Below are 12,926 nucleotides of genomic sequence, written 5' to 3'. Positions count from 1 at the left end.
TCAGTCAGACTGAACATGTCTGCATAAAAGATTCAATGTTTTCTGTCTGTTTTCTAAAAGATACATTATAATTATTTTTTTTTTTTTGTGGTATCGCAGGCTAAGTCATACCATCATTAAATGCAAAGATTTTCTTAATTTTTATGAACTAGGCCTAGACGGTAATAACGATTATTAAATATACTCATGCCCCTTGATCTTCTTTTACTTTATAACAAGAAAGAAATATATCATTTTAGTGGAGTTAGTGCATTAAATTCATGCAGGGGGAGGGGAAGGAGAAATGTGTATTTTTCAAAAACCTACAAATTAAAATCTAAAGTCTGACATGTATTTGCATTCAGCTCCATTCACTCACTTTACCCCAAAATAAACACATTAGCAACCAGTTGTCATGAGAAAAATAGAGTGCAATTCGGTCTCAGCTTAAATACAGCATTCCTTAGAAATCTCCGCATTTGCTTAGAAAACAAAATGCATGAAAAAAAGTCCTTGTTTTTCAGTTTACTGCAAGCAATGTGGAGCAAACAGTCAAGAAATATGTGGAAGCAGGTGCTCTGATCTGAGGTGACTGTAGTTGTGGCAACCTTATGCTGCTTTTCCTGACAATAAACAATGAAGCTGGTCAGATGTAATGGGAAGAAGAATGGAAGTAAATCCAGGAAAATCCACAAAACACCCTTGAGCCTGGGCTGGAGAGGGTAATTGATGAGATGCAAAAATAGCCATAAAAAAAAAAAGCTGTACACTTTAAAAATACTTTTGACAAACGTGGCGCTAAACATGCAGTTAATAATAGAAAGCCTTTGCACAATAATAACCTGATTCCTCTGCCTTTCTTTGAAGGTTACAAGCTGAGAAACACTCAGTATCACTCAGACACACACTAGCACGCGCTTACAGAGGAAACCATTCTCTTTTTGTGCTTTGAACCGTCTTTGAACTGATTTACTATTTAAAACTCAGTGGGGCCAAAGCACCTCTGATTACAGCACCTCTGAGAAAAAAATACTTCCTAAACTCACTTTTTCTTCTTTTGCTTCTTAGCCATCTTTTACAGCTGCATTTTTTTTTTCCAAAGTAGAGAGACATCCACCCAGCTATGGAGGCTCCGGTTTCAGAGAGCTGCTTCTGGATCAGACGCCGTCAGAGATGTAAACATCCATGCTCTATCATCACATTCCTGATTTTAGTAAAGGCAGAACAGGGAGACAGAAGCGAAGAATTGGCTGCAATTAAAAGATATTCCGAACCAATTATTAAAATTAAAATAGATTTTTCAGTTTTCTGCTACCAGCCCCCATTGTTTTCCTTTGGCCCATGAACGTCCCTGTGGTATTCATGTCCCAGTAAACCTGAGCACTGGTGTGTTTGGAGAAATAACCACACACCAGAGGACGTTGTTTAAGTCGATTATGTTTCTCATTCCCACATTCCAGTACCTTTCAACTGGACTTTATGTGATATTTAAGACTTTAACTTAGTCCCAGCCTTCAGTTTGGACTCTTTTCTCTGAGTGTCTGCGGTGAATTACAGCTGACCCATGAAGACCTGGACCCTGCTGCTCCTACCTCTGGAAACCCTCGTCATCTGGAACGCATCGGCGCTCAAGTGAGGGAGGGGCAGAGCTCCATTAGTCTGATGCAAACAGAGGAGGAGGCCACTGGAATGAAGCTGCCTTCTGCTCTGTTTTATTATCTACCTTGGCAGTAACAGTTTGATTTCCCGTTGACCGGGAATGCTATTTTAGATGGAAAAGTTGTGGAAGTCATGTCAGCAGACAGCATAAGCTGCAACATCTCAGAGCATAATGTTTTGGGATGAGGTGCACCAGCATGTTGCAGAGCTACTATGGTGATTTTATGCTGCAATATTCATCGTTTTTTATGATTAACGTGTCGCAGAAGCTCCCTCTGCTGGTGCTTTTTAAACTTTACAATGACCGGCATTAGCATCTTGAAGCTGTTTACAAGTGGGAGTGGTTTACGTGTGCGCAAAAAATCTGAATCCGGTGTTTGGAGAACAAACTCCGGGACAGAGAAGCAATGAAAGTTTTTTCTTCTCTTTTGTTTCCTATTTGAGTTCAGCTCTAAACTTGTTGATCCACCTAAATAGGGCTCTAGACAGATTTGCATTTAAATGAAGAGTTGTAGAAGTTCTCTATTAGACATAATGTGATGTCATTGCGCCATTATTACATGAATATAAACATCAGCACGAAATCTAACACCTCAAGAGATGGAGCAAACTGCACGTAACACACTGCCTGGTGGGATGCTGCCCTCTGCTGGAAACCTGCATATTTGCACGTAAAAATCTGTCCACTATTTAGGCAGAACACTGAAACAAAATCTGCCTGCTACATAAACCAAATTAGTCCACAACACACAAAAATAAGTTTAAAACACTAAACTGTCACAAATTCATCCAATCACTGATTCTACTTCTGTCATATAACTACTAAGCTAGCAATTATTGAAAGTGATCATCTTGGTAGTGTATTATAAAATACTGGATAAAAAAGACATACTTAAATTTAGTTGTTTTTTATCCTTTCTTATGCAAATGAAACACGAAAAAAATACATGATTTTTTATATATATATATTCACACTATAAACTGGCCTTCAAGCAAATCTGTTCAAAGACGCTAAAGTGTGTCTTTTCTTTAGAATATTTTTAACAATAAAAAGTCCTTGTCTGAACCAGTCAACCTTTATTAGTCTGAAACCTAATAAAGTAAAACATTGCTGTTACAACCAGGCCTAAGGTGCAAATTATTGTTAATTGATTAAAGTTGGTGTTAAGTATACAATAAACACCAGAATTATTTAAGAATAATAACACCGTAATTGGTGTGTGTGTGTGTGTGCGTGTGTGTGTGGGTGGAATGCTTACTCACAGATTATCTTCGGAAACTCTGATGATATTCAATCTTATGACAATAAGAAAAAGATAGAAAGAAGGAAATAAAGGATGAAACACAGAAAGAACAAAGAAAAAGACATAAAGACGAAAAGAATGGGAGAAACAAAGAAAAAAATCTGTTTTAAACAGATTCAAAAAACCATTTTTTCTGATTTATCATTGGTTATTATTGAAAACCTGACTTGTCTTACATTGTTTTTTGTCGCATTGTCGAAAAATGCATTTCGACACAACAGAACAGAAACACAATAAAAATGCTTTATTTGTACACAAAACCAGCTCTTGACATAGGAATAGTTCAGACAACAAACAATGAAGCAACAAAAAGTTCATACATTTCTTACATTCATGATTCTTCCGGCTGATCTGACAACTACTGAGATATTATTGAATTTTTAAAGTATTCTGGTGGCACGTGGGACAATTTATCATCACTGATTTACAGAATGATAAATATAATCTGAAAAACAAAACAAAACATGCTTACATTGCCAAAACAGCAAAGAAAACTTAGTGCAGCTAACTATTAAACACATTTGTCAGAGAATGTGTGTTTTTACTGACGTACGGGAACAGAATGCCTTAAAGACTCCGACGCAATCCAACCTCCTGTTGCAGCAAAGGAGAATCTGCTGATGAGAAACAATGTTCTCTGCAGCTTTATCTCTCCTCAACGCCATCATTTACCAACTTTATTAAATATATTTATATATATAGATACAATGAATCTAAAAGTAGTCACAGGAACACAGAAAAGAAAGTCACTAAAAATGCTGAATGTGATGATATAATTTTCAAAGTTATGGAAAAATATCTCGTCAAGACAGCATTCTTTCTTATAAAGATCAGAACATTTTAATTAATTATAATGCGACAGTAATTTTTATTAGTGAAAATAGTAGTTAGTTTGGAAAAATAACTTGGTGTGTTTTTTCTATGTAGCAAAACAATAGACAGGCAAAACTTCCTAGAACTTTTAAGGATTCTGATGCAAGTACTGGGATTGAGTTGAATAAGTTATGAGGAAAAACATTCATTAAACAATAAATGTCTTTGTTGTTTTTCAGCCCTGCTCAATATCTGTTTATGGTCATTCATATTTCCAGAGCTGCTCTTAAAGTCAGCTTCAGACCCTCAAGTTCTGAGTCTTCAAAAAGAACAAAAAAATAACATTGCAAGCCAAAACAATCCCTCCTCAATTAGGATTTTTTTAAATGCATTGCAGAATTATTCCTTTAACTTAGCATGTCTAAAAATAGCAAAATCCCTTAAGAGGGGAAGTGCCATTTTATAGCATGATCAAATAACTATGTTGCCTTCAGTTGTTATGAAAATGCTGTATAGATCAAATATGACTTAAAAGGAATTTGACTGTAATTTAACACTTTCAAATTAGACCTCTGTCTCTTTCGGAAGCTCTTTCTCTCACACGCTCTGCCTTCAGGACGTTATCACAACAATGTTCTTCCATTAACTCTTTAACAACATTTCTACCAGCGTCTCACTGAGACGTAGCTCATGTGACACAGCTGAACGGTTGCCACGGCAGATTCAAGGATTTCTCCAACATGCATGAAAGAATGAAAGCAACACTTCAGGTATGTTTTTGGTGAGGGAACAACATGATGTAAAGTTAAAAATAAGTTGATTTTACATAATAGTGCCCCTTTTAAACAGAACAGAGTTATTGTTCATTTTAGGGCCTCAAATCTTTTTTGCTTTGTAGTTTTGGTCATTTCCCACCTGATGGAGCGGCCTGCAACTGAAAGTTTTATGCTAACTGCACATCGCTTTGTAGGTGGCAGGCTCATATCTAAACAGCTAGCATTATGCTGTAGCATTTTGAATACTACAGTCTTGCAAATATGGGAGCTTCACTGACCTCTACAGATTCCTCCTGACCATCAGAGTATCTACCCTTTGGATACTTTATCAAATTTTCAGTGTGACTCACTCCACTTTGTGGCACAGCCATCATCAGTGACTAGCGAAATTCAATGACTTTTCCTGTTTCTCTGCCTGACAAGACAAACTACCTCCATACAATGTCGCAAAGGCCCTTCTGTGGACCTACTGGCCATGTTATGGTAGCTTTCGGCTTCCAGCACAGGCTCATTGTGAGACACAGCGCGGATTGGCGGAGCGGCACAACCTTTCCTGTGAAAAATTGCACGCCAACTTGGGAAAATGAAGATGGCTCAGGTTACGCAAATCAATTTTGGTGCAAACGTGTAACTTTAAAAAATATTTTTCATGACAATTATGTAAAAAGTATTGGGGATTTTGACTGCAGCACGCACTCTTTCTTCTCAAACATCCGTTCAAACACACTTAAATACATTCAGTAAGCGATGCGGCTCCTCGGTTTGAAGGTGCTCTGGTGACTGTCACATTAAAAACACAGTTAGTGATTTCAGTTAGTTAAGGTTAGAAAATTAGTTTATTAGTAGGTTAGTTTGTTAGTTTGCAGAGCTCTTGGAAGCTCCTCTGGTTAGTAACACTTAAGTTGCTTTTTAAGAGATAAAACCTCAACTCAGCACTTTAAACACATTTGGGAAAATTGATGCTTTCGGGGGGGGAAGGGAAAGCCAGTTGACTGTCTTATAATCAGCACCACTGGTACCACAACGCATGCTTTATTAACGTGAAATCAATCAGATGACAGGAAGATGTTAGTAAGAGTGGCAGATGGTCCGATACAGCCTCTACATTGTTAGTATGAGCACTATTAGGAGTTAGTTACTACCTGCAGGGACAAAAAGGCCGGGTTGACCACACAGAATAGAATCAGAGAGAGAAAACTGTTTCATATATTTTTTTTAAATAACATGCAAATTTACCTTTTCAAATGAAATCACTTGGGATCAGATTAGCTTCAGTATGTGGTCAACCGAGTTCGACCTCAGCAGCAGGAGCTGCTGCTGCTGCTTTTCTTCTAGCTGTTTGGTTTTCAACGTTGCCCTTCCCCGGGCCTGAAACCCTTCTTTCCATGCTCGCTTTAGGATCTCCGAGTTGGACACCTCTAAAAGAAGGACTGCAGGATCATGCAAGAGAAGTGTGCATCTTGAAGTGTGCATAAAGCAGAAAGGGAAGTTAGTGGGTTAGAAATGGAAGCCGTCTGCATTCTCAACACGGGTTAGTACTCCTTCAACTGTTAGCAGACGTTAGTACTGTTAGATATTAGTCAGATACTGTTAGTGCAATCCAGACGTGGGTAAAAGGCTATTTACACATCATTATTAGCATTTGCTGTAACTTGCTTAAGTGTTAAATGATGGGGCTGCTGGCACTGAAACCGTCTGACTTTTGCCAGCAGGCATCATTGAGAAAACTGCACCACACTAATTTCCAATGACATCCTTGTAATCTAAATCACAAGCAGCACAGTTCTTTTTTTCTTGCATTTTTTTTATGAGGCTGTAACAAATGCTAAGAATCATCGGTAAATAATGTTTTATCCCTTTCTCTGGTACATCCAGTGGCTAAAAAGGATAGTAGCGGCAGTTTCAGGCCCTTTACAGACACATTTTATAGGACTGATGAGACACACGTGCAAAGGTACTGCCACTAACACAGATGGAGCGCATGCAGAGAAACACATGCACTCTCCCGCACGCACACACTCACGCAGTCATCACACACACACACACACACACACACACACACACACGAACACACCTTACAGTTCAACTGCAGTATAGTACAGTAAAAATATCTCGTTTCGCACTGAGCTCTGGAGGTTTCTCAACAAACAGAAATGTGTGATTTACACATTATTAGAAGGTGAGAACATCCGTCATTTTCACACATAGCACATAATATTTCTGTTCATACGGGCCTTGAATATAAACCCCTCGTAGATTTGGATCTGCAAACACTGGAGGCCAGTTTTCACCAAAAGACACAGAAGGTAACATTACATAAACAGGTGAAAGCTTGGGAGAAACGATCAGTTGCGAGAAAATGTAACTCAGGTGGAGTTGATTGACAGTGAAGGTTTCTATGCATCTAATCAACAGAAATAGAAACAGGAGAGGGACTGAATTAAGTTATAAAACAGTTTTAGCAGAGCAGCAAACGGTTCTGAATGAAGTCCCTTCCAGCAGCCACACATGATTAAACGGATAATGATGGCAAAGCAATGGCTTATTTCTCTTGGCTGATGAACAGAGGCAGACGTCGTCTCTTGGTAGAGAGACACACTAGTGCTGAAGGTTTTCCTTCGAAGACGCATCACGTCACAAGTCTCTGGCACTGCAAGAGAATCAGACCAAACACAGCAAATAAAGATTCATTTGCAACTTTTCGAACCTCAAAGGTGAATCTTTGTCCGTTTGAAACTCATTGAGAAGTTAATTTGGGTGATTCAGTTCAAGCAGTAAAACTCAAACAGATTAAGAACAGTCAGAGTGATATTTTTAAGAATTTATTTCTCTTAATTTAGAGGCCAATGCCGTAAAACTAATTGCATTATAAATAAGCTCTTATGATTAAGGAGGGTGGGCAACAAAACAATGAGTTGCCAAAAAAACTCACAGTTCACAGAGTTCTGGAAGGTTGACTGGGAGGAAAAAGTGTGGCTCATCAGCAAAATGAATAGTCCCATGCTGTAGTGAACACAAATATGTCCGGGACATGGGTTACAGCCTTTACCCTTGTTGCTTTAAGCCACCCTTGAACCAGAGAAATGTCTGTCTGTGCTCAGAAAAAGGACTGAATTGTTACTCAGTGGTCCAAAGTCTTATTTTAATATGAAAATACATCTTAATTGAGAACCAATGTTCCAATGTGTTATAAGCTGATTGTATTTTCCAAAAGGACTTGGCACTTGCCCACACTGCCAGACATATCTGGCAATAAGAACTAAGTGAAGTTCTTACTAGCTGTGAACATTCAAGTGGACAGAAACAATGAATGGAAACACATCACTCTGTAAAATCACTATGATGTTGGGGTTATGCTTTCTGAACTGAATTACTGAATAAGGTTTCAGTAACAGTAACACCTAAAGAGCTTCATCATGGGAAAAAAAAAAATTTTCTGGGATAATCCTACGTGATGTTGAATAAATAAATCTGAGAAGGAGATTATATTAATCAGATTTGATCTATGCTTTCATGTTGGTTTGTCTCTATACTGTAATCCTACATATATGGCAGATTCACATCAACAGAAACATGTCAGTGACTTAACACATTGCTAATCTCATGTTGCAGCTCATGTTTCCACTGATGCAGGAGCTAAACACAAATACACTGAAATCTGTATTTCAGTGAGCTAGAGGGACAGTAAGTTAATAAAGAATATACCCAGTGGTTAAAAGAAAGTAAAGTAAAGAGCCATAGGGTAAGAGTGTAAAATGAATATGAGAGAAATAAAGGGTCTGTCACCATGAAAGTGGCAGATTCAGTACCGCTCTGTAAGGCAGCGCAGCAAAGGAGATGGAGGAACGCCAGGTGGGGCACAATGGGATCTGGTTGAGGCCAAATCTGCTTTTTCATCAGTGTAACTGGAGAAGGGACACACAACACAAAGCAGCAGAAAAGTGGGACGCAACCCAACTGTCCTATCCAGAACCCCGAAGGGATCTGGCTCCTGTTCTTTCCCGTTAGAGCTTTTCATTATGCGCGAGCAAAAACATAACACTGATAACTAAATGACCAGAAACTGATCTGTGAAGATTAATCTGCTCCAGCAATTTTAACAAAGATAACACATAAACTGCCCTGTCGTTGGATCCTCCCAGAGTCCTGTCTGGTGCCATGTCAGCAGCTCTGGGGACGAGTCCAGCCCGTACAACGCTGGTCAGCTGAAACAGCAAACACATTATTCTCAATCGGTTTTGGTCTTTCTTTATTCCTCTCTACTTTCTGTTCTGTGTCTTGTCAGATCAGAGTGCTTTGATTAACAACTGTGTTAGAGCCCATCGCCTTCAGCTCAGAGGCGGATATTATGCATTTTAAACATAAAATAGACAAACTGTAGAGACGGGTTAATTTCTCTGATATATTAGTTTAGTTTGGCATTAAAATGTGATGAACAGCTTTTCAGTACAGACTCAGGAGAGTCGGGGAAGAAGGTCTGAGTTTCATTGTTTGTGCATAATTATCACATTGATCAAGTTCCCACAGTTTCACTGACTCAGCAATCAATGTACAATAATTCAGGTTAGCCGTGACCAGATGTTACATTGAATTCAGCATCTTTTAAGCGACTTACAAACATTAGCTTAGCATTGATTATTTCCATAGACAGACAGACAGACTCTAACCTTTTTCCAACAGAAAGGTTGCTGCAATGCAACCATCTGTTTCGTTTTCACAAATAAAATAAAGTTTTTATGAATCATGAATAATTTAATAAATATACAAAGTCAAATAACCCATTTCAGTTGTGAACGGCTGTATGAGTTTTAGACTTTAAATTAGAAATGATCAGATGCGGAGTCCATCTAAGATAGACTCTATAAAACAGAAAACCATCAAAGTTCAATAAAGTGTCATAATTACTTACAGTGTAAAACACGAGGGGTGTTCAGTCAACCCTGTAAATAAGAAGTAGAGGAGTGGTTTCTGGTTAAACTGACAGGTAAGGGTTTTTTGTTGTTGTTGTTTCTATAAGGAGCACCAGAGGTGGAGAACCACATCATTATCAAAAACTAACTCTGGTAGTTACCTGCTAATCCCTGACATATTTATTTAGATTTAACTACAAATACAGAGAGACTGAAGTAGAACATTGAACTAATCATGTTACATTATAGCTGAATATACTTTATCAACACTTTATCAATACTTTATCAACACCGTTTACGTGATTTGCCTGAGAAAATAAATTTGCTTGACATTAACACAGATTAGGAGCAAATTTAAAAGCAGGGCAATGCTTGATCAATGTTACAGCAAAGTCTTGAGGCATGTTTTCTGTCTCAGAAGGAAACCACTCTTGAGGGCCCCCTGCTGGCCTGGAGACCCTGCCAACAGAGCTTGCTTCTGCCTTAGGCCAGCTCTCTTCCTGATGATGAAAGACCACGTTTTTCTATTTTATTCATTGTAAACATTTATTACATGTATATATTTTAGATTTTTACAACAACTGCCCACAAATTTGAGAATGCTTTTTTTCCCAAGACCTACGGGCCTTTTATGTCAAGGGAGCAGATGTGTTATCAAGAAATCTCCATGTACTCCTTGGAATAATAAAAAGCTAAAAAAAAAATAATAATTTTATAAAGTTTGTATTGAAAAATTAGGAATATTTTTCCATACCATAGATCTTCAGGTTCCACCTGTCCCCCAGCATGAAAGGGTGCGAAGAGATCGTGGCTTCCTCCTTTTCTTCCGCTTATCCCTCCATCCTGGGCGAAAGCTGTTCAACATGTGCATACCCGCTGTGTTGGCGCAGTTTATCTGCCTTCACCACATAAAGGAGGTCGCTGCTCGGACCGTGTCTCCAGCCTTTCACCGTGAGCCGAGGCTCGGCGTCCTCTTCATGGCCGCCGAGCTGAAACAAGCAGATGTGGGAGTGCCAGCAGCAGCTGCGCACTGACGGAGGAGATGGCAGTTCAGTCGGCGGGGGTGGGGTGGTGGAGCAGGACAAAGTGGAGCAGGAAGCTTTGGACAAAGATGATGAAACGAAGGTATTAATGAGAACAGAGGCTCCTTTGAATGAGCGGGACTGCGCAGTCCTGAGAGAATGAGCGGCTCTCGGTCTCCAGCTGCTGCTACAGGTTTATGGTCTTTTGTATGCAACCCCTTTATCCACCATCTGTGTTTCCTGGGCAACCGAGGATTGCCTGCAGGCACCAGCTAATGCACCGCAGCCTCCTCAAATCAACACACTATTGCTGCACTGTCATTTTTATAACAGGTGCTGCAAGGCTATTTTACGTCTTTTAATCATATGCCAAATAACCAAAGTAATCTTTTAGCCAAAGATTTGCCTTTTTTTTAAGGACAACCTAATGTGGGTTATTTATTTATTTTTTTTCTAATCTTGTCCTGAGTTCAATATGGATCAATCAATTCTTGGGGTAATTTAGCACAAGTTTGGGTTATAGGTTTAATTCCAACCTAAACAATGGTTTAAAGTAATTATCTTACTGGAAGGCTGCCAGAGTTAAAAACAGTAGGCTAAGGTAGATTTCTAAACAAGTGATATCTGGGTCAAATGAAAGATTCTGATCCATCCATGCTATTCTTGCAGAGTTGCTGGTACATTTCTCCACAGAACAACAGACAGTGTTGCATTCACACACATAGACATCATACACTCGTCAGAAAAATATATTCCTTAAGCTTACATTTCTGTATTATTGGGGTTTTTTCTTGATGTAATATTCTAATCCTTCATGTTGGGCTTTCATTAGCTGTTTGCCTAAACTCATCATGATTAACAGAAATAAAAGCATGAATCCATTCATTATTTTATATTCCAAGTGTAATTATTCCATGTGCATCACTTAGTGAATCGCATTACTGAAAAAAGGAACTTTTCAATAAAACTCAAAGATAGCTTTTCAGAATCTCGGCAGTTTTGGACCTAACCAAAATGTAATCGTGGAATTGATACCCCTTTGGACCGGAATATCATTGTTTTTAATTATTTATAAATCCAGAACGTTCTTTCTTCATTTTCACCAGACATATTTTAGCTTCAGTTTGTTTTTTGTTTCATTCATTGTTTGTTTCATTGTTTTTGTTTTTTTTAAGTCATCCACTAGGGAGCGCTATAGTTACGTGAGCTACTTCAGATTTGATCTGTCTCGGTTACCGTACATGCCTCCGCTCTGTATTGGCGCATTTTAAATGGAAGTCGACGGCTGCAGACATCTGGCCGTTTTCTTTCTGATCGTTTATGTCTGGCACCGCAAGTCTCTCTGGCTTGTGCCGGGTCACCGAGCACCTTTTCCTGAGTAGTAGCAGAGCAGCGAAGGACTGCTCCCAGGTGACTGGAAATGGGATAACCTGCATCATAAACGCCACAGAAACCAAGAACGATGCTGCTCCTCCTCCCGGAGTGGAGTACATCCACATCCCGGTGCCCGACTCCCCGCAGTCCCCGCTCAGAGACCACTTTGACCAGGTGGCGGATAAAATACACATCACCGCGGAGCGCCACGGCTGCACACTGGTGCACTGCAACGCCGGGGTGAGCCGCTCCGCCGCCCTCTGCTTGGCCTATCTCATGAAGTACCGCGGGGACAGCCTGCGGGAGGCCCACCGGCTGCTGAAGAGCTGTCGGCCTATCGTCAGGCCGAACCCCGGGTTCTGGAGGCAGCTCATCCAGTATGAGGCGGAGCTGCGTGGGAGCAGTTCAGTCAGGATGGTGCCTTCTTGTTTTGGAGAGATACCTGACATTTACGAAGAGGAGACACGGAACATGGTGCTTCTGTGAAGAGACACTCACTCATTGGGGCAATGAACTGTGGTGCTGATGAGCAGTGATGTAAACATGAGTCATCTTTGGGTTAGAAAGACAGACTTACTGGCACTGGGAGATTTTTATAAACTAAGTAAATACTTGTTTGTATGTGTCCTGTTTTTAATATTTTTCTTAGCCTATTTAAAAATTATATGTGTTTCTCTTTTGGTCTGAAAGAAAGAACCAGATCTGGTCAGATATAAGAGGCTTAAATGAGCTTTTGCTCATTTAAGCCTCTTATATCTACCCTAATGGCGGGTGATGAGCTCCATCAAGCAAGGGAGCTCCTCCTCATCAAAATGAGTCAATCAGACAAATGGCAGCGAAGCTGAAGTTGGTTTCCGATTCGGGAAATGGCTAAAGGGCGATTCCACCTAATTTTTCAATACCTTCCGCATCTTTAATCGACTCTAGTTTAAAAACTACAACACCTAGACTCTTCAAACTTGGATTGGATTATTCTTCTCTAATAGCAGAATATTTAGAACCACGTTTGTTTTTTGTGAAACTTTTATCTGATTTGTGAAACTTCAATAAAGGTTGATTTCACCACTTTTCGCGTCAGGATCATACTAG

At 39.5% G+C, this 12,926-nt stretch overlaps 1 protein-coding gene and 1 long non-coding RNA gene across 3 annotated transcripts; one reads left to right on the top strand and one right to left on the bottom strand.

The window, feature by feature from the left end:
• Positions 1 to 3,171: 3,171 nt before the first annotated feature.
• LOC122828064 lies at positions 3,172 to 10,829 on the bottom strand. Of its 2 annotated transcripts, none has more exons than XR_006370157.1 (4): positions 10,196 to 10,829; positions 9,441 to 9,471; positions 8,318 to 8,736; positions 3,172 to 7,181 (listed from the first exon to the last, which is right to left on the bottom strand). It is a non-coding gene; the product is annotated as an uncharacterized LOC122828064 (long non-coding RNA). The 2 variants fall into 2 exon arrangements; XR_006370156.1 differs by having other exon boundaries at positions 8,341 to 8,736; positions 10,196 to 10,756.
• An 845-nt stretch (positions 10,830 to 11,674) lies between these two features.
• zgc:153044 (uncharacterized protein LOC751678 homolog) lies at positions 11,675 to 12,456 on the top strand. Its single transcript, XM_044111294.1, has one exon. It carries the CDS (start codon positions 11,784 to 11,786, stop codon positions 12,321 to 12,323), a length of 540 nt encoding a protein of 179 aa, XP_043967229.1. The 5' UTR covers positions 11,675 to 11,783; the 3' UTR covers positions 12,324 to 12,456.
• Positions 12,457 to 12,926: the final 470 nt, after the last annotated feature.

The sequence above is a fragment of the Gambusia affinis genome, linkage group LG03 (assembly GCF_019740435.1).
Source record: "Gambusia affinis linkage group LG03, SWU_Gaff_1.0, whole genome shotgun sequence".
In the NCBI taxonomy this organism is placed as follows: domain Eukaryota; kingdom Metazoa; phylum Chordata; class Actinopteri; order Cyprinodontiformes; family Poeciliidae; genus Gambusia; species Gambusia affinis.
The sequence above is the reverse complement of the archived record's forward strand: the minus strand, read 5'-3'. Positions and strand labels throughout refer to the sequence as shown.